We start from the raw sequence: 21,004 nt of genomic DNA on the forward strand, positions 1-21,004 counted from the left end.
CTTCACTTTTCCAAATTTGTTTATCTCTACATTTCTCCTAACTAATTTAACACAATTACTATTTAAGCACTTATGTTAAGAAACCGAAAAATTTCTTGTAATTTTTTACAATTAAAACGTTCTCTTTTTAAAAACCCCTTTTAAAATACCATAATTTTCATCACAATTGCAAATTTTGTATTGAGTGTTACAAAAAGCTAATATTTATTTGTATTTATTTCAAACCTGCTAGTATATAATTTAAGACTAGGAATTATAATTAAGTGTGTTATAATAATCAAATTACAAGTCTTATTTTTTACAATTTGTATAAAGGATTTGTTTAACAACACAATTACAGATTATTTAATAATATAGAGATATGAATTTGAATAATCCCTAAAAGTATACTTTAATAACTGGTATTATTGAAGCAAGTGTAGATAGGCTTTAGTGTTTTAAACACTTTAAATTCTAATAAATTTGTACATTTGTATTAAGTTTCTAATAAATTTCTTGTGAAATAACAGATGGATTGTAAATATGTATATTTGTTAAATTTAAAATTTCTTTACAAATTAGTACCCATATATCTTCATACATATTTAATTGATTATTTAATTGTAGGGTTCAATTCAGATCACCGAAATAAGAGTGTTTAGGTCAGGAAAATACTTATATAGTAATTGAGTTTTTTTCACCAATTTAGGCAGAACTACTTTACCATGTCGCGATATTGAGCACAGCTTGAGCCTCATTTTCAAATAAGTATAGTCCAATGATGCCTCCAGCCTAAAATCCGCCCAAAACAGTGACATGTTGTGAATCAATTTCATTAATTTTAATCCAAATTTTCAAACTATGATAGCCAAATTTTCATTCACTTTGAAATAATCAAAACCTGTAGGTTACTCATGTAATGCTTCATTCTCATACCCTACATCACCATAGCGGGATGGTATTAAGCATTTGTGCTGATGTTTGTAACACCCAAAAATATTAGTCTAACTCCCTCTTTCTGAGTCAAATAAACGATGTCCGTCCATCCGTCCTTCTGTCTGGCTGTCTATGTAAACCAAATTACAGGCCGCAATTTTGAAGATATTTTGATAATATTTCGCATTATTCAAACTATCTGAAATCGATACATTATTCCTCCTAGCCCCCATTCAAATGTACTACCGTAATAAACCACAAATCTACACAAACTAATGTAAAAAACGCTATTTTTCGCAAGTTTTTTGGAAAAAAAAAGTACTTTTTTTGTTTTTAAGTTGTCTAAAAATATGTATGTATAAGTAATTTTTATACCTTTTGAAAAACTAACTCTATATAAAATATTTTAAATAAAAAAAATGTTAACACTTTTGCTACAGAAGACACCAGGCACATCCAAAAAAAAATGTTTTTTTTAAGTAAAATTCTACTTTAGGCCAAAATTATCAAATCCAAGAGTTGATATCAAAATATAGTAACCCATTTGAGGTGGCCCAATATGATCTTAAGTATTTTGTAAAGGATTCCCATAACACCGCCCCCGCCAAAAAACTAACTAAATTTTTGGGATTTTTTAATACATTTTTGGGAATTAAGGGATTTCTGATGTCTCCAATTGGCGTCAGCATACAGAAGACAGGAATAGCTGGCGTTCTATTTTGCTTCAGGCTCAAACCGACCATATAAAGTAAAAGTAAGTAAAGTAAGGGATTTTTGATAACAAATTTAAAAATTTATTACTGGTTTTGCATTTTTAACATAAAAATCTGTATAATTGTAAAATTTCATTAAAAAATATTCATAAATAAACATTTAATTTCAATTTGAAAAATTTAAACATTTTTTGTCATATTTTTCAAAAAAGTATTCCATGAATTTTTTAATTGTCAAAAGTTATATATATTTTTGAAAAGTAGACAAAATCCCCTATCCTTTGATATATAACATGTCTACCTTATGTTTCATTTTAAATCGGTACACAAACGAAGAAATAGTAACCTTTTAAAAATTTAACATACCCGAGGTGTGCTACTTTGGAGACCCCTGTTCGCGCACCTGATGCTCCTATGAGGTCCAAACTTAAACTTTTAAATTTCATTCAAATCGGACTATACATTTAGAAGTTGTTGTTTTTGTTTTCACAGAGTTAGGTCTTTGACAACTAACTTAGTACTTTGACAGGAAAAGTTCCAATCTATATGTGCATCGATCGTTATCTAAATTTGCTAAATTTTCTCAGCATTTAAGATGACCTAGAGCAGTTTAAGGCCGCACATTGTATGTTTTATCTTAGAATAATAAACTAAAATTATTTTAATTCTATTTAATTATTTTTCAACTGCTTAATTCATTTTCAACTACACTTTATTCAGCTAATCTATATATGTATATAAAAGAGTAACGTTACTGACTGACTGAATGACTGAATGACTGACTGATTCATCATCCCACAGCCCAAACGACTGAAGCTAGAATCATGAAATTTTAACTGTGGGTTCCTACCTCCCCAAAACGATTCACTAAGAAGGGATTTTTGGAAATTCGAACGTTTAGGGGGTAAAAAAGGGTAAAAATGGGTAAATCCGGTAATCTTATATCTTCAAAACTAATAAAGATACAAAAAAACTTGAAATTGCATGTTACTCCATTTAAAAAATAAGCTGATAGGTGTTTCGTCCTTTTTCGAAATTCGAACCTTTTAGGGGAGAAAACGGGTAAAAACTGTATTTTGGTACTTTTTTGGCACCCTATGTATCTTTTAAACCAATAAACATAGAAACAAAATTTAAATCGTATTCTTTACTTATCAAAAAATAAAAAATATAGGTTTGGTACTTTTTGGAAATTCGAACCCTTAAGGTATAAAAATTGTGTTTATTTTTGGTACTTTTTCATAAAATTTGTTTTTCTATAATTTGACATAGACATTCGAATATTTTACTCCCACCACGATACAGAAAATTATTTTAATAATATTTTACCACCGCAATGGGGATAAAAAAAAGGTACCAAAAAGCGGATAAAATCGGGAAAATACATTTTATTGCAAATTATTAAACCGATTTTGAGAATTTTTTTAACATTGGTTCCTGGATTCATACAAAAATTAACTAACAGGTTGTTATTTGGAACTCGAGTGCCATGGTGTATTTTAGCCCAAATCCGGGTAAACTGTTTCGTACTTTTTTTAAAACATATTTATTATATTAAAACATATTTATTTTATTATAACGATTGAGATATGTATGTAGCATAAAGAACTTTTGCAAAATGAAATATTTCTAAATTTCAAACTTTAGGGGTTTCAAGGAGGAAAAAAGAAATTGGTACTTTTCTCCAAATGGTACCTTTTTAATATTTTAAATTATTTCACTTATAGACATTAAAGTTAGCTGATATGTATCTGAGTGAAGTTAGTATTAGAAATAAGGGATTATATTTAGGTACCAAAATGTAAGAACTGAACTATAGGTACTTTTTTTTCTTCTAATGGTACTTTTTGAATTTTCTATTACAATTGACTTAGAAACATGAAATTAAGCATATATGTTCCGAAGTGAGTGAGAATTCTAGGGGAAGACTTTTTGGTACTTTTTATTTATTCTAATGATACTTTTTGTAATTTCTTCACCAATGAACCTAGAAACCTGAAATAAAGCTTATATGGAACCGTGTGAGTGGAAAACCACAAGTGTGGTTACTTTTTTGAATTTTCTATAACAATGGACTTGGAAACATGAAATTAAGCATATATGGTCCTAAGTGAGTGCAAATTCATGGGGATATACTTGATACTTTTTCTTTAATCTAATGGTACTTTTTGTAATTTCTTCACCAATGAACCTGGAAATATGAAATAAAGCTTATATGGACCCAAGTGAGTGGGAAACTACAAGTATATATGGGCCTAAGTGAGTGAAAATTCAAGGGGATACTTCATGATACTTTTTCATTAATCGAATGGTACTTTTTTGAAATTTCTATAACAATGGACTTAGAAACATGAAATTAAACATATATCGTCCTAAGTGAGTTAGGATTCTAGTGGAAAACTTTTTAACACTTTTTCTTTAATCTAATGATACTTTTTTGAAATTTCTATAACAATGGACTTATAATCATGAAATGAAACATATATGGTACTAAGTGAGTTAGGATTCTAGGGGTAGACTTTTTGGTACTATATCTTTATTCGAATGGTACTTTTAGTAATTTCTTCACCAATGAATTTAGAAACATGAAATAAAGATTATATGGACCCGAGTGAGCTGCAGACTTAATAGTACTATTTCTTTCTTCTAATTGGGGTGGCGAATCGCACCGGGTCAGCTAGTAGACTATAAAATTTCTAGTTGCTAAACAAATTTTATATTAATTTTTCTTAATTTCTATAAAGCATATGGGCAACTCCACAAGAATAACAACCACGACTGAAAAAACCAAAACCCTTGAAACTTTTTTCAAGATGATTAGAAGAGGAGAAAACCTTAAAATATTACTATTTGAAAGTATCTAGAGCTTATTACAACATTTTAAGGGCAAAAATAATAGTATAAACAGACTATATTTAATTTTTTAATTGAATTGGTAAGTTTAAGGCTAATATTTCTGCGAAAACTAAGCTCCCAATTAACATGTAGTATGAAATAAATTTGACTCTGATTGTTTTTTTGCTATCATCAAATTGTTTATTGAAACCGAATATATATTTTCTATTTATTTTATACATTACATTTACAGAATATATATTGTTTAGAGAAAAATCTGTCACGTACGGTATGTCACGTACGAAATAAAATTTTATTTATTGTAAATTTATCCAAAAATTTAAATTTGACGGATTGTAAAGGAAAAATATTTGCTTTAGTGTAAGAAATTAAAAGAAAACATAACACCTCTCATGATTCGCAAAAGTTCGCATATTTCTACATGTACAAAATTACTGTCGCTCGATATTTTGCTCAACAATGTTTCGACAGAACTTATTATTTTATTTAAACATAGTACGCTCTTAATGGATCGTAATGACCAAATTATTTTGCAGATACTCTTATATTTGCAATTTCTATTTCACTCTATAGGCATACAAATGTCACGTACGATGACATAGAATTGCCCATTTGTTTTTTCTTCAAGTTTGTTTTTCCTCCAATGTCTTTAAAGCTGTTAATAAAGATGCTGCTGTTTTAAATACCTTTAAATAAACCAAAAATGGTTCATTAATTGTTTTACAGATTTTCTATTTTATTTATTAAATAATACCCATAAATACAAACTAAAATCCACCTCAAAGAAGACACCATTTATATTACAGTGTTTTTGAGAGCGTGTCATAGAGATCAAAAGTAATTTCTTACACGATTTAGATAAATTCGACCAGTCAAATATACAATAGATGGCAGTGGACACATGGCCACTCTTTAAGAAGAAAAAAAAGAAACATTAGTAAAATAAACACTTACAATTTAGTAATATCTACTTACTTCATCTTTTATCCTCTGACCATTGTAACAATACACCATCAATTGTATGGCCACGGCACACAAAAATAAACATTTGTAGGCTGTATCTGGCAATGAATCATTGGGACGACTTACGCGAAAAACCAAACTACAGATTTCCATACAAACAATGGTGAACTTAATGAAAATTATTTCGCTATAAACTCGTTTTAGTTTTTCCGAAAATTTTAGGATATCATGATGGTATTTTATACACGATATAATGTAGTTGTTCTGCTGCAGATGGGTCATGTTAGTTTCCGGGCTTGTTAGAGCAGCCCTTTCGAAACGATAGTAAATAATGTGAAATTGTGCCATGACATTGCTGACAAACCATGAGAAGAGCGTATCGATGGCCAAAGAAACGACACAGACAAAGTAAACGGTAAAAACATTTAACACATACACCCCTGAGTAGCCAGCCAGATTGGAGTAATTCCAAAAGTATCTGTAAGTAGAATGTAAACTATATATTAAAAAGAATATTTAAAAAAAAAAATACTTTTCAATGTAAACTTTGATACCACCATGATAACCATGCCCGTCTGTTGAAATCAACTTTCCTAAGCCCCCAAATAACTTTCTTACATGATGGATACATCAATATATCCGCTATAGTCCAACTTAGGATGCTATTTTAAATCGAGAAAATCGGCCCAAAAATGGCTGAGATATAAGCAAAGAACTGCGACTACCTCGATTTTTACACCTTTTTCCGAAAAAATTTTTTTGCACCAAAAATTAAAAATTTTTTTTTCAGTGAAGGGTATATAAGATTCCATTTACTCTAGCTGTTGTTGCTAATTTGAAAGTTGCCTATAGGCTAAGTTTTTATTGTGAATATAGAGAACTTACGTTGCCTTATTAGGTTCCGTTAAAACCAGTTCGCCATTTATTATATAAACATACACAGCGTTTGCCAGCGGATGTAAAACAGCAAAACTTCCGGAAAATATCACAATTCTTAAATAGACAGAACACAGATAATTATCCTTGGCATTTTCACGGCGTACAATTGCCAATTCTTCACCCTCAGCTAAAAAACAAAAAATAAACAATAAAACATTACTCCCATTTAATCTACAATATATTAACACTTACCCTTAAAATTTCTCTCATGTACCTCACGTATCAGTGAAAAAATCTGCTGCCGTTTTCTCAGGAATATCATCACTTTACATATGCACAAAATCAATTGACACAACATGGGAAACGAATCGGTAATTTCCTCAAAATCAGTGACATGTATGTAGGCATAATGTGAGACAATGATGAAATGAAAGACCGAACAAATTGTTAAACCATACAATATACCGGGATGTTTAACTATTAAGTTAGGAGTTTTGGCCATGGGATCTATGCCCACCCCGGCGAAAGTCAATTTCTGTACAAAAAAGTAGCTCTTGGAAATCATTATTTTTGGTTTTTCATTATTATTATTATTTTTTCGCATGTTTAGAAATGCTAGAGAGCGAGCAACAAATTAACTTTAGTTAGCGTACTCAGTTAGGGAAATACTAAACAATTTTTATTTTATTTATTTAGTTTTTTTATATACTAGCTGTACAGGGTCATATTGTACAGGCATGCTAGGTGAACGGAAGGGCCCTTAAAGTCAACAAAGTACAGAAATACAATAATATACTCTTAAATATAAGGTACGATACATTCTTATTGTTCAGTTCTATAAAAAAATATATGATTGCTGAAATATCGATATTATTAATTACACTGTCCAACAAATAGAGACTTTTTGATTGGAACAGAATAGCAACCCTATAATTCTTAAAGAGCATGTTTACTACATAATTTTTTTAGAATAAACTTATAGTCCAGCTGTTATAAATTTTTTTTTACAGTGGGTAAAAATACTTATACTAACTGAAAAAAATGTTGTAAGTTAATGTCTAGGAGAATTCATATTGTCAGAGTTATATTATGGAATTTTATGGGTATCATTTTTATGGAAGATCTTGACCCTTTATCTCATCTCTTTAGGGGTAAATTTGACCCTTTTTTCGAAAAAATCAAAAAAAAAGTCCTTTCAAAAAGGACATTTAATGATTAAAATATTCTACGAACATTTTTTCAGGAAAATTTCAGTGGGGGTCTCCAAAGATACCAAAGCTTTAAATGAAGCTCTTTACGCCTTATTAGCATAATTACACGCCACCCTGGGTTTCATATTTTTAAATAAAGCTCTTAAAAAATACGGTAATTTTTACATGTGCCAATTTTGGATGCGTGTAATTTTCTATAGGGAAGAGATAACTATAAGCAAGTTATTTTTGCAGTATTCGAAATTTTATTGCAAATATAGATGATATTTAAAAAAAAAATTCGAACTACAGTAGTTTATAAAAACTAAAAAAAGATCGAGCAAAAATAAAAAAATTAAAAATAAACCTAAATAACTCTTGACCTAAAAGTGATAGCCTACATGTTTATGAATGTATTTTGTAGATCCTCTTTAGCTAATATCAGCTCATTCAGATCATAAATAGATTTTTGGTGATTTTTGTAAAAAAAATGTAGACCCAAGATGGCGTGTATTTTTTCTAATTAAGCGTAAATAGTTTTATTTAAAGCTTTGGTATCTTTGGTGACCCCCACTGAAAATTTCCTGAAAAAATGTTCGTAGATTATTTTAATCCTTAAATGTCCTTTTTGAAAGGACTATTTTTGATTTTCTCGAAAAAAGCGTCAAATTGACCCCTAAAGAGAGGAGCTAGAGGGTTAAGATCTTCCACGAAAATGATCCCCATAAAATTCCATAATATAACTCTGACAATAATAATTCTCTTAGACATTAATTTGCAACATTTTTTTTCAGTTAGTATAATGCTCCCTTCGACCAAAAAATTAAAACTTTGACCAACTGTAAAACAAACAAAAATTCAGACCAGCTGAACTAAATTTTATTCTACAAAAATTATCTACTCAACATGCCCTTTCAGAATTATAGGGTCGCTTTCTGTTCCAAAAATGCCGTTGGACAGTGTTATTTTTGCATTTTAAAAAAAAAAATAAAAAAATAAAAATGAATTGAAATCAAACTATTTATTACTTTATACAATATATATGATATAAAAGGTTTTCGCTATTTAATTTAAAGTTTATTCTCTCCTTTCTAGAGCACATTGAATTTTCGAATTTTAATTCGAATTTTCGAACATATCTTAAAAAGATTATATGCTGAAACTAAATTGAAAATACCTAAAAATTTATAAAAAATTTATATTTTTTCCGAAATAAGAAAATATAAGAAATTGTCTTGTATTTTTTAAGAATCCTTATGACCTCCAGGTTAATTTAGATGCTTTAAAAAATTTGCGAAAATAAGATCGAATTTTCGAACATAATATTGCATTATCACCAGGTTTAAACATGATCTAGAGATTATTTTTACACTTATAAGAATTGTTCGTATATAACTTCCAATTTTCGAAATTTATTTCAAGTGTTTGAATTTTTTTTTCAATATTTTTAAGTTCGAAATTGTTAAATGTATTTTTTTAAGAAGCCTCATCAATTTAACAGCTTTAAACATTTTCGAACATAAGATCGAATTTTCGAACATAAGGTTTATGCATGATTTAGAAATTAGTTTAACAATTTTATAATTTTTGGAACATAACTTTGAATTTTATTTCGAATTTTCGAACATAATATTGCTTTGTCATCAGGTATATGCATGATGCCACATTTCAACCTATAAGTGCTGCAATAACTGGAACTGGAACAATTTAATATTGAGAAAGTACAACTTGGATTTCTTATTTTCTCAATATTCAATTTGTTTTTTCTCAGTATAAATCGATTTTCTGGATTTCAGTTTATTATTTCTTAATATTACTTTGGATTTTTCGATTAAAATTTATATTTTCTTAATTTTAATTTGAAATGGTGTAGATCTGTTTGGATTCCTCAATACTTATTATGAGTTGAAACCAAATGAAAAACAAGTAAGAAAGTATGGTCGGTCAAGCCCGACCATATAATACCCTACACTACGTAAAAGAGCAAAAAATTTTTCTTTTAAAATTTCAATAATTTATATTTTTGAGTGATTTTCGGAAGTGGGCCTTATATGGGGGCTATGAGCAATTATGGACCGATCACCATGAAATTAGGTCGTGTGATTTACGTCTATTTGAAAGTTGAATTTTGTGTGTATACCAACATTTTTAAGCGATTTCTGCACGTTAAAGTGATTTTCGGAAGCGGGTCTATATGGGAGCTATGACTAATTATGGACCGATCGTAACAAAATTTGGTGACATGAATTTTGTATATATAAAACTTATTTGGAGCGAAATTTGTGTAGATACATAGATAAATTAAACATTTATTGCCGATAAAGTCCAATTTCGAGGGGACATTTGTATGGGGGCTAGGTGAAATAATGGACCGATTTCAGCCAGTTTCAATAGGCTTGGTCCATGTACCAAATTTTATCGAAATATCTTAAAAATTGCGACCTGTACTCTGCGCACAAGGTTTACATGGACAGCCAGCCAGACGACCAACCTGCCAGCCAGACGGACGGACGGACATCGTTTAATCGACTCAGAATTCAAAGTCGATCGGTATACTTTAAAACTTCTGCACAAACGCATTATACCCTCCCCACTATGGTGGTGTAGGGTATAACTATTTCTACCATTTAAGTATCACAAAGTTTTTTCTTTAATTTTTGGCCCTAAATCATTTTGAGCCCTATAATAAGTTGTCTTTCATTCTCACATTTGCGCACATAATCACGATATTAAATTTCCTATTTTATTTAATAATCTGCTATTTATGAAGCAGGCCTTTCAATGTAAACTTTATAGTATGAAATTAGCTATAATTATATATTTAATACACTTATATGGGTAATTCTCTAGTTTTTGTAATGTCACATTATACCCTTCACCAAATTATACTTGAAAATACAAATTTTAAATATTTTTAGGTAAAAAAACATTTAAAAAAAATTAATTTTCATATCAAAATTTGTTTTATCAATTTTTTTTTAAAAAAATTTTGAAAATTTTTTAGTGAAAAAATTGTATGATACAAATTTTTTTTTTGCTGAAACAAAAATTCAAGTTAGTGATATTTATAAAAATGCCTATCAGTAGCAACTTCTACTGATCAACAATGTTAATTAATATCATGCAGCCAACATTAACATCGAATGCTCTAGAATTCGAATATACTAGTTTTGTCCGTTAAGATCATTGTAGAAGCTGCACGAAATATGGCGCTGTCTATAAATAGTGGTATAGGTTGTAGTCGTTAGTCAGCGTAGAGTAAACAACAACTGCATTACCAGTGTATACTTGTACATTATAAAGTGTGTAATTTAAGTGTTTTTATTTCTGCGAATTATAAACATCTATAAAAATACTGAGAGACTATTCAAACTTTTGTTGTATACATTTAAATAAATAAAGACTTGTTGTTTATTTGCTATCAAAAGTATCCGGTTTATTTATAGGAAATAAACCACTATTTTTAAAAGGTAAAAACGTAACAATATATAGAAATAATAATTTTTGGTCTTGAATTTCGGCAATCTAACTCCAGTTAATTTAACTGATAAAGTCAGTTTAACAAAAGTTAAAAATAAAAGAGAATGTCCCATATACATATGCTATATTTGTATATGTGTAGTAAAGTTCACATTGCACATTTTCCTATTGAGATTACACAAAATCCTATGATGGCATTTCAATGACAATCAATTAAAATATGATTATTTAATACTCTTCTGTTTGAGTAATAACTAGATGTTTACTTTGATAATTAGTGTTATGAAAACAATGGTTCAAATCGTTTAATATTTCAAATGCATTGAATTGACATTTATATTGATTTTTCTTGACAGCTGGAAATGTCTCAGGGTTTTAAAGATACAAACTGCTAGCAACATATATGTTTAATATATATAAAATAGAACAGTTATTACATAATGAAAATTGCTGGTCTTTATTGTATATCCTTTTTACAAACCACTTAGTTTATTATTACCTTCATCTTTTCCATTAAACATGAGTTTTCAATCTGCATTTCTTTTTCCATTCAATATAAAGACTTTAGTATTTAATCACTACTGCTCACTCCAGTCTTTATACTCTGTAGCGGAATAAAATTTTTTACAATTCAAAATCAATTATGCGGTAGCAGACTCAAATACAAAACAAACATTGATCCTTGGCCACCACTGCCACCGAATCATGTGTGTAACTTTGAGTGTAAACCCTCTAAAGAAGAAAAGATAAATTTTATGAAAATGATTTCATCATAAAATCAATTCAATTTATGCAGTCAACTTTTGACGAGGATATTGTGTCTTTTTTATTAACGATTTTTAAGAACCATCAAATTTATTGGCTCGCTAGCAGCATTTGTTAACGCTGCTGGTTGCAAATGAAAATATTGAAAATATATGGCTGATTTACATAGAGGTAATGAGGCGAGCTGTTTTCAAAATGCTATCACAGGTAGGAACCAATAAGCCAACGGGATGGTAAAAAGTGATAGCATAATTTAAGCGGAAATATAAGAATGTAAAAGGATATGGTAAATTTTAAGCAAAAGTCAAATGGACAAAATTTAAGTATTTTTGAAATTTGAAAAGAAATCTGAGATAAATTTCAATATCTCAGAAGGAGCAAAATTCGTAGAACCTGATATAAATATACTATATATATAATAATTGGTTCTAAACAAAGTTGGACGTTCATGTCCACAAAAATATAGAATATTTTTGAAAAAAAATATTAAATTATATTCAAGAGTTAGGTTGTGCAAATTTCAAGTTGTGACTTTTTTTATCTTAAATTTTCAATATTTACTGTATATATTTATAGTATGTACTTCAAATTTCCTTTCTTTTAAAAACAAAACATTAATTTCACTTAAACCCACCAGTTGTTTAAAAAAACAAAGCGGATGTAAAAGATTAAAAACTTCCGTTGAGCTTAAGGTTGCAACAACAAAATGTATTAACTTGTACATCCTTGGTATTTTCATTTAACGTTCAATTCTTCAAACAAACAAAATTCGCTGCTACTGAAAAAATTGGTTAACTTTATGCAGGGGAAAGGATAATTAATAAACGATAAAGACAAGTCAATACATGTCTACGCAACATCCTACTAAAATAATTGATTGAAATGAATATTAAGTACATCAAGCATCGTTACTGATATTTTTTTAACGTACATACATATATCTTAAATTATATATTGGGTGTATGAATTAAACATGTGGGATTTACAATAGATGGCATATCTGTTGAACGAACATTAACTACTCAATTTTATGTAAAGAAGTGGCCACTTAAAATCCGTACGCGCTATAGTAATCATAATAACGACCCCTGTTATCAAAATGAAAAAAGATTTACATACGTTTTTAACAACAAATCTACAATTATTCTACAATGAATTGCAAGTCATTATGTTTAGTTTTAAAAAGTGTAGACAGAATAGAAAATGTAGCTACAGATAAAATTGTGCACAGATATTTAGAAAATCCGACTTTGTCGGGTTAAAAGATAGCCAAAATCGGTTTTTCGCAGATATCAACATTTTTACGTCTCGGCAGCTCGAGGTTGTGTTGCCTTTAAATATGAATACGTAAAATTGAACAAAAATATTAAATTGGCAGGCAATCCGCAGCTGCGATTTGAAGAGTCAAGCTTTTCAGACATGTTTTTAAAGAATTTTCCGAATTATATATAAAAAGACAGTTTGGAAAAGCGATTGCTGTCATTTATATAACATCACACATCTGATACAAAGTTTCAGCCAAGTTGTCATTACTTAATGACAAGTTGTTATTACTCAAATACAACTATGAAGTGGTATAATGAGAATAATATTGATGTTATACCAAAACACATCAATTAAACAAATTGCATAAATCTTCGTTAGATCGAGATATATTGGGCAATTGTTAAACGTAAATTGAAAAAGAATGCAGGTACAGTAAATAACCAGATTTTTATGAGAACAAAATGGAATAAATATGCTGGCATAACGGTAGAAGTGGAAAAAAAATTGTGCAGCTATTAATGGGAGGCATAGGAAGACAAGCCAGAAAATTTATTCGCAATAAAGACACATTAACCTATATATATATTTTTTTAAAGCTTAATAAATAACCTTTAAATTCATGTATAAAAAGTTAACATACGTTGTTTCATTCAAAAGATATGCTCGCTTTAATCCGTACGGATTTTAAGTTGCCACTTTATATCAAACGAAAAACTAAAATTTTTGAATATTACCGACTTTACTTAATTGTGAATAAATTCGGAACGAATCGATCGATTTTTATGATCAATATTTCGTTTTGTTCCTATTACATGTGGCTTAGCGATAAAGCAATAAATCTGAACAATTTCAGCCGTTTTCAATTTTTCATGATTTTTTTAAAAACCAAAAAATTTGCTATTGTCACATAAAAAATATTTGTTTTGCTTCAATTTGTTATTATAACTCCGAAACTACTGAGCCGATTGAAACACAATATATGTGTCAAAAATTTCACATATCATGGGGAAAACGTTTTCAAAATTCAACCAATCCAAAGAAGAACATTAACTACTCAATTTTCAAAAAAAACTAAAATTTTGTGAAAATGAGCGAATTCACATAATTATGAATAAATTCGAAAAGAATCGATCGATTATTATGATCGATACCTCATTTGGTTGCTATTATATGTGGCTTTGCGACATAGCAATAAATCTGAAAAATTTCTTCCGTTTTCAATTTTTCATAATTTTTTTTTAAAACCAAAAAATTAGCTATTTTCACGTAAAAAATATATCGATTGAAACACAACATATAAACGGATGAAAGGCTAAGTAAATCTTAATGTTTCTAAGCTTATTTTAATAACATCGGACTAACATTTTTGAGTTATCAATTATTATGTGCCGAAACGTCTAAAAAAATATATAATTTTAGTTAAAAATTAAAAAACAAACCTCTCCATAGAATTTACAATTTGGAACATATTTGTACTACTTTAACCACAATAAATGAAAACAAATACAAGATTTAAAAAGCCTTTAACATTTTTTCGATTTTGTTGCCTCAACAAGAATTTACAAAATAATTGGGAGCAACTCAAGCAGCAACTTTAAAACGTTTGCGAGCTGCAGGGAAATTACGTACCATCCGAGAGAAATTGAAAGACGATTTTGCATGACCGAAATGTTGTTAGAACGCTATAGAAGATACAAAATTTTCCACCTAATCATTTCTTGCGAAGAGTGAAGGGTAATTCTAGTTCCTCAATTCCGACTCTTTTAAAGGATGACCAAACATTTTAATGATCCAATCGATAAAGCTAACACTTTAGCTGAATTATTCGCAAGTAATTCTCATTTGCCGAAAGAGTATTAGTGGTTATGACAAATATATTCTTTCGAGGTCGTGCTGTGAAAAGGATTTTATCGAATCTCAGCTTAAATAAGTCTCCTGGATGGCACAACTGTGCTGGTGTTGAAACAGTGATCTTCGAGTTTGTCCAATAGCTAATCTTTCCAGCATTTTATACTGTGCCGACGTATTTCCTGTATGTTGGAAGGTTGCTAATGTCACGCCACTTAGGAGGCTTCCAATGCTATTGAAAGTATGGTAAACTACCATCTGGTTAAATATTTGGAGTCCAACAATTTACTTAACGACCGCCAATATGGTTTCCCTAGAGGATAATATACGGGAGACTTTCTAGGCTTCCTATCGGAAAAATGGTATCGTTTCATTCACCGTTTTGGCGAAAGAAATTTTCAAGGCGTTCGAAAGAGTGTGGCATAGTGCACTTTTATCAAAACTTATTGCTTTTGGTGTCGATATTAACTTCATTCGAATTATATCTAGCTTTCTCAGAGATTGCCCTATACGAGTTGTTATAGATGGGATCTCATCAAACGAGTTCAAGTTAAATTCTTGGGTATCGCAAGGCTCCCTTCTTTCTCCTACTCTATTCCTTCTACGTCAAACTTCCAACCCTATCTATTCTTTTGCAGATAACAGCAACATTTGCCATTCATATTCATTCAGTTATACATCCAGGCTATTGAAGATTGGGGCAATGAGGCAAAACATGAATCATTCCCTTAATCGGAACCTGACAATCTCTGAATGGGTCGTGCAGTCACAAGACTCAATGTTGCATGTTGACACAAAAACGAATGACAGATCATTTCGCCTCATCTGAATTTATGGGTGCTGTAAATATTGTTGAATCCGACTCTCTTGATGTTCTGGGCATGAGAATTCAATGTGATGTCCTCTGGTCTAAACACATTTTTCAAGTGTCGAAAGAAGCATTCAAGTTTCTCGGATTTGTGAAACAGTGATCACTATTTACAGCACCTATATCCGACCGAAAATGGAATACAACTCCCATGTACAGTGTAGCTTCTCCACCACGTACAGTAGAGGGCGAAGGTGATTATTGGTGACAGTAGGGTATCCAACTCTATTGAATCGCTGGAGCACTGTCGCAATTTCACTGTTCTATCGGTACTACAATGGAATGTGTTCTGATGGAATTTAGGAACTTGTTTCTGACAACCGCTGATTTGAACGTAATACACGTTTTTCATCAAGAACACATCCCTTTGTGGTCGATTGGCCAATGGCCAGCACATCACACTACAGGGAAAACATCCAGTTTTACGCACCGGAATGACCCGAGTTCACTCCACCAAGGGCTGTCAACTCAGCAATCACTGCTGCTACAACAACAGGGAAAATTCGTTCTTAAGCCCTACTGTACGTATGTGGAACAAACTTCCTGTTGAAATGTTTCTTGTAATTTTCAATATAGGAATGTTAAAATAAAATGTCCGCAAACACTACTACTGCCTCTTTCCTTTCTCCCATAACCTATTTTCTTAGTTCCAACACAATGCCTGGACCAGCACTCAGGGGATGACCCTCCCCTGAGTGCTGGTCCAGGGAGAAAAAGAAAAGTAATTTAACAGAATAAAGTTTTGTAATGAAAAAAAGAAGAGCGCCCTTTGACCAGGCGCAACCAAACTTTTGTTACAACTTCTAAAATCGTTTAGGCACAACTGTAAAATTCGGTCACTAATGTATAATCATTCGATTGGCAACAAATTCGATTGCCACTACGAATCTGTCTTCTCTGTGTAGGATTGGTCTCTATGTTCTTAAAGTCATTCCACAAATGTTAATTAAAATGTCAGTTTTTATACCCTTCGCCATCGTGGGAAGGGATATATAAGTTTGTCATTCCGTTTGTAATTTCCACAATATATTTTTCCGACCCTATAAAGTCTATATATTCTGGATTCTTATAGATAGCGGAGTCGATTAAGCCATGTCCGTCTGTCTGTCTGTTGAAATCAACTTTCCGAAGCCCCCAAATAACTTACATACACGATTTATACATCAATATCTCCGGAACTCTTCCGGCTCGATTGCTGTTTGAAATCGAGAAAATCGGTCCACAAATGGCTGAAAGGAAAAATCAACGATTTTTGACCTATTTTTGACCTATATCTAGATTACTTAGTCATTAGTATAGACAATATGGATATCTAATGATAGATATTTCAAAGACCTTTACAACGACGTATATAAGACCATAGTAAGATGGACCTAAAATGGGTCAAAATCTGAAAAAATATTTGTTAACCCAATTTTTTTTTTCACCAAAAGTTTTTTTTCGGTAAATATTAAAAAAAAAAATTTCCAAAAAAAAAATTTTAAAAACAATTCGAAAATTTTTTTTTACAAAACATGAAAAAAAAATTTCTTTACCTAAAAATATTTAAAATTTTTATTTTGAAGAATAATTTGGTGAAGGGTATATAAGATTCTGCACAGCCGAATATAGCTCTCTTACTTGTTTCCGTTTGGATTTGTTCTAATGAACAAAAAATACTCAATATTTAAATTTAGAGGTGCTAAAATATGTATTTTTCCAAAATATTCAAGAATCGAGACAAAAGAAAATTTTAATTCCTCTAGGCAAATGTGTATGTGATGGTTTCATTGGATTTTGAGAAAATTGGCGAATATTAGACTTTCTCATAATAAAATCCGGTGGTTGGATTTGTAAAATTTTTTGGCCTACAATTTGACCCACCCTAACCACATACATAACTGACTATTATCAAGGTCTCACAGTCCTTATGTTTACCTTTGTTCTGTATGCTGATGAACAACACCTTTTTTAGTTCAGCGGAGAGTTCCGTATTATCCCATAGTCTCTGTATATAGCAGCTTTGGGTTGATATTGTCAGGTTCTGGTTTCAGATTGAGAATAACCATTACTATTGAAGTAGTAGTGGGGCTGGTTGTAGGTGTATCAGTCCTCTTGCTATGGGCAGTACGATTTTAATGTTGTCTCTAAATATCGAACTGGGTATTTTTATTCCTTTTAAGTAAATATTTAATACAGATTTTACTTTTATAATTATTCATTCATTTCATTTTTAGTTACATGTATACAATTACTGCTGAATTAAAGTACACACAAAAAGAAAATATAAACTACATTTTCAATTTATTCTCCCAATTTTAATTCCTTTTTTTTTTGCAAATTACTATAGATAAAAATATAATAAAAAAAACAAATACAATACTCATAGAATAACTAAAATGAAATATAAAAAAAAAATAAAAATATTTAATATGAAAATTTATTGTATACATTTACTCAGCATAATAATAAACTGACTGAAAATATCTCTCGTTTTTTTCGGCTGTTGCTTTTAAACATTTTTGAAAGCAACTACCAAAACGAAACTACAATGGTTGCAGTAAAATGGTTAAAAATAGTAGTAGTAAATGGAAAATGCATTAAAATAATAGCATCAACTAAAAGTAGTTTAAAGGCAGCTGTAGCAGATTGTGTTTGTAGAAGTGGTGAAAGAACTACAAAATAAAGATAATAACAACAATAGTTGCAACAACTAAGCAACTGCCTGCTCATTTAATGCAGCAGCATGTCTAAGGGAGAACAAGTGAACATTCATCCATTCATTCATTCATTTCATTCCATTCGCCAGCCCTGTTTATAAACATGGATGGCTTTTTAATTAAAAAACATTTGTAAATATTTTCATGCTGTTTGCTGGTACTTGTGTGTAGCAGTAGCAAGTAGAACTGCTGCAACTAAATGTAATTTTTGTAATTCTTTTTTATACATAACAATTTTTGTTGCTGTTTTTATATGTTTTATTTTATTTTTTTTTTATAAATAGTTGCTAAAATAAAGTCAAATAGTTTGCAAAATTAAATGTTCGCAAAGTGAAAATGCTGCACAAAGTATATTCATTCTGCCACTGCTGTTGCGTTAATAAAAAAAAAAAAAAAAAAAGCCATACACAATGAGTTGACACAATGATTTTTAATATTTAAAAATATCATTTGATTCCAACAATTTCCTGTTCAGTTGTTTAATGTTCTTTATGCACCAAATACATTGCTATGGTTAATGGATTTCCTTTTTTGTCTTTAACATTTTAAGGATTTCCAAGAAGACTATTTGTGTGTGTGTGTGTGTCCAGTCAAAAACTGAGAAATTTCTGCAAAGACATGATTTAGTTGAATTATTTATAATCAAAATATTTCTAGAAAGTCATTTTGCTAATGGATATTAAATGAATTAGTAAATGGGGCAAGAAGTACACCAAAAAAAAATATTATTCAAGTAGATTTTAGCTGGTGGCTTATTGCTTGTAGGGAGATTATAAAGAAATGGCTAAACAGTTGACCTTAATTTATTTTATAAATGTTAAAAAAATATTAAAGATTTTCTTTATGATTAAAAACTTCGGTTATTGTAACTATTTAACAAATGATTATTAAAATAATATTGAAATTTTTTCTTTAAAATTTTATTATTTTATTTATTGAATCATAAAGTGCACAGTATAATACTTTATTCCAATTCTTTTTTGAGATAAATTAGCACAGGTGCGTATCCTGCTAAAGATTTTAGGGGGAGGGGTAAATTTTTATTTGTTTTCAGATTAGAGGCAGGCTCAAAGTTAATATTTGAGAAGTATAGCAAATTCAGCAATCTCCATTTTTTCTTATCTAATAATTTCATATAGATATATTCGATGAGAGCTTGTTATTATTCAGTAAGCCAACACCAAATACAATTTTAAACAATAAAAATCAATGGACAGCAAACTCCAGCTACCTTTGCTTTACTCTCCTTATTCAATGGTCATTCTATCAAAAATATTACCATAGCCTACATACAAGAGGCTGATTCAGAAACATGACTGGAAAAAAATTTGAACATTTTTGTTTTTATTAAGCTTTTAAGTATCTACAAAAATTATTCTTGGAAATTTTGGGTATTCTTTAGGAATTAAATTTTTATATGAAAATTAAATTTTTGTCCAAAATTTTTTAATAATTTTTAAGTTGAAAAGGTTCCTGGGAATTTAGATTTTTTGTTGAATTTCATTAAAATTGTATAATTATACCCTTCACCTTCGTGAGAAGGGTATATATAAGTTTGTCATTCGTTTGCAATTTCTACATTTTTCATTTCCGACCCTATAAAGTATATATATTCTGGATCCTTATAGATAGCGGAGTCGATTAAGCCATGTCCGTCTGTCTGTCTGTTTGTCTGTCTGTTGAAATCAATTTTCTGAAGACCCCAGATATCTTCCGGATCCAAATCTTCAATAATTCTGTCAGACATGCTTTCGAGAAGCTTGCTATTTAAAATCAGCAAAATCGGTCCATCGGAGATATGAACAAAAAACCGGGACAACCTAGATTTTTGACCTATTTTTGATCTATATATGGATTACTAAGTCATTAATATAGACAATATGGATATCTAATGATAGATATATCAAAGTCCATTGCAACGATGTAGATAAGGCTATAGTAAGTTGGACCTACAATGGGTCAAAATCGGGAAAAATATTTTTTAACTCGAATTTTTTTTCATCAAAAAAAAAACTAAAAAAAAAATTTTTAAATTTTTTTTTTAAAAAAATTTGGAAAAAACTTTTTTTTAAAAAAATTTAAAAAACAATTTCGAAAAAAAAAAATTTGAAAAACAATTAAAAAAAAATGAAATTTTGTTTACCTAAAAATATTTAACAAAATTTATTTGAAAGTATAATTTGGTGAAGGGTATAATAAGATTCGGCACAGCCGAAAATAGATCTCTTACTTGTTTTTGTTAATTTAGCATTTTATTCAGGTTTTTGCCAATAAAATTTTTTGGAAAATTTTGGGGATTTGTTAAATTTTGTTGGGAATTAAATTTTTTTTCGTAAAAATTCATTTTTTTGGAAAAATTTTGAGGCTAGTTTTAAGCCAAAAATTTGTTAAATGGTTAAAACCCAATTAGGATTTTTTTGTTAAAATGCTTTAAAATTTTTGTTTTTTTCATATTTCCAGGTTATATTTAATGTTATTTCAGGAAAATTTATTTCTTGGGAATTAAAATTTTTTTGTTTAATTTCTTTAAAAATAGTTTTTTGTTTAATCTTTGCTTTCTAT

General features: G+C 29.7%; 2 protein-coding genes across 2 annotated transcripts in view; one reads left to right on the forward strand and one right to left on the reverse strand.

Annotated features, from left to right (window-relative positions):
- The window catches only part of LOC135960733 (mucin-5AC-like), a 431,448-nt gene that overhangs the window by 321,212 nt on the left and 89,232 nt on the right, over positions 1-21,004 (forward strand). The window lies entirely within an intron of this gene.
- On the reverse strand, positions 5,108-6,891 carry LOC135959763 (odorant receptor 45a-like). Its single transcript, XM_065510819.1, has 5 exons — positions 6,579-6,891; positions 6,333-6,513; positions 5,460-5,925; positions 5,239-5,394; positions 5,108-5,170 (listed from the first exon to the last, which is right to left on the reverse strand). The coding sequence occupies exons 1-5, from the start codon at positions 6,889-6,891 to the stop codon at positions 5,108-5,110; spliced, it is 1,179 nt and encodes a 392-aa protein (XP_065366891.1).

Source organism: Calliphora vicina, chromosome 5 (genome assembly GCF_958450345.1).
Source record: "Calliphora vicina chromosome 5, idCalVici1.1, whole genome shotgun sequence".
Taxonomy (NCBI): Eukaryota; Metazoa; Arthropoda; class Insecta; order Diptera; family Calliphoridae; genus Calliphora; species Calliphora vicina.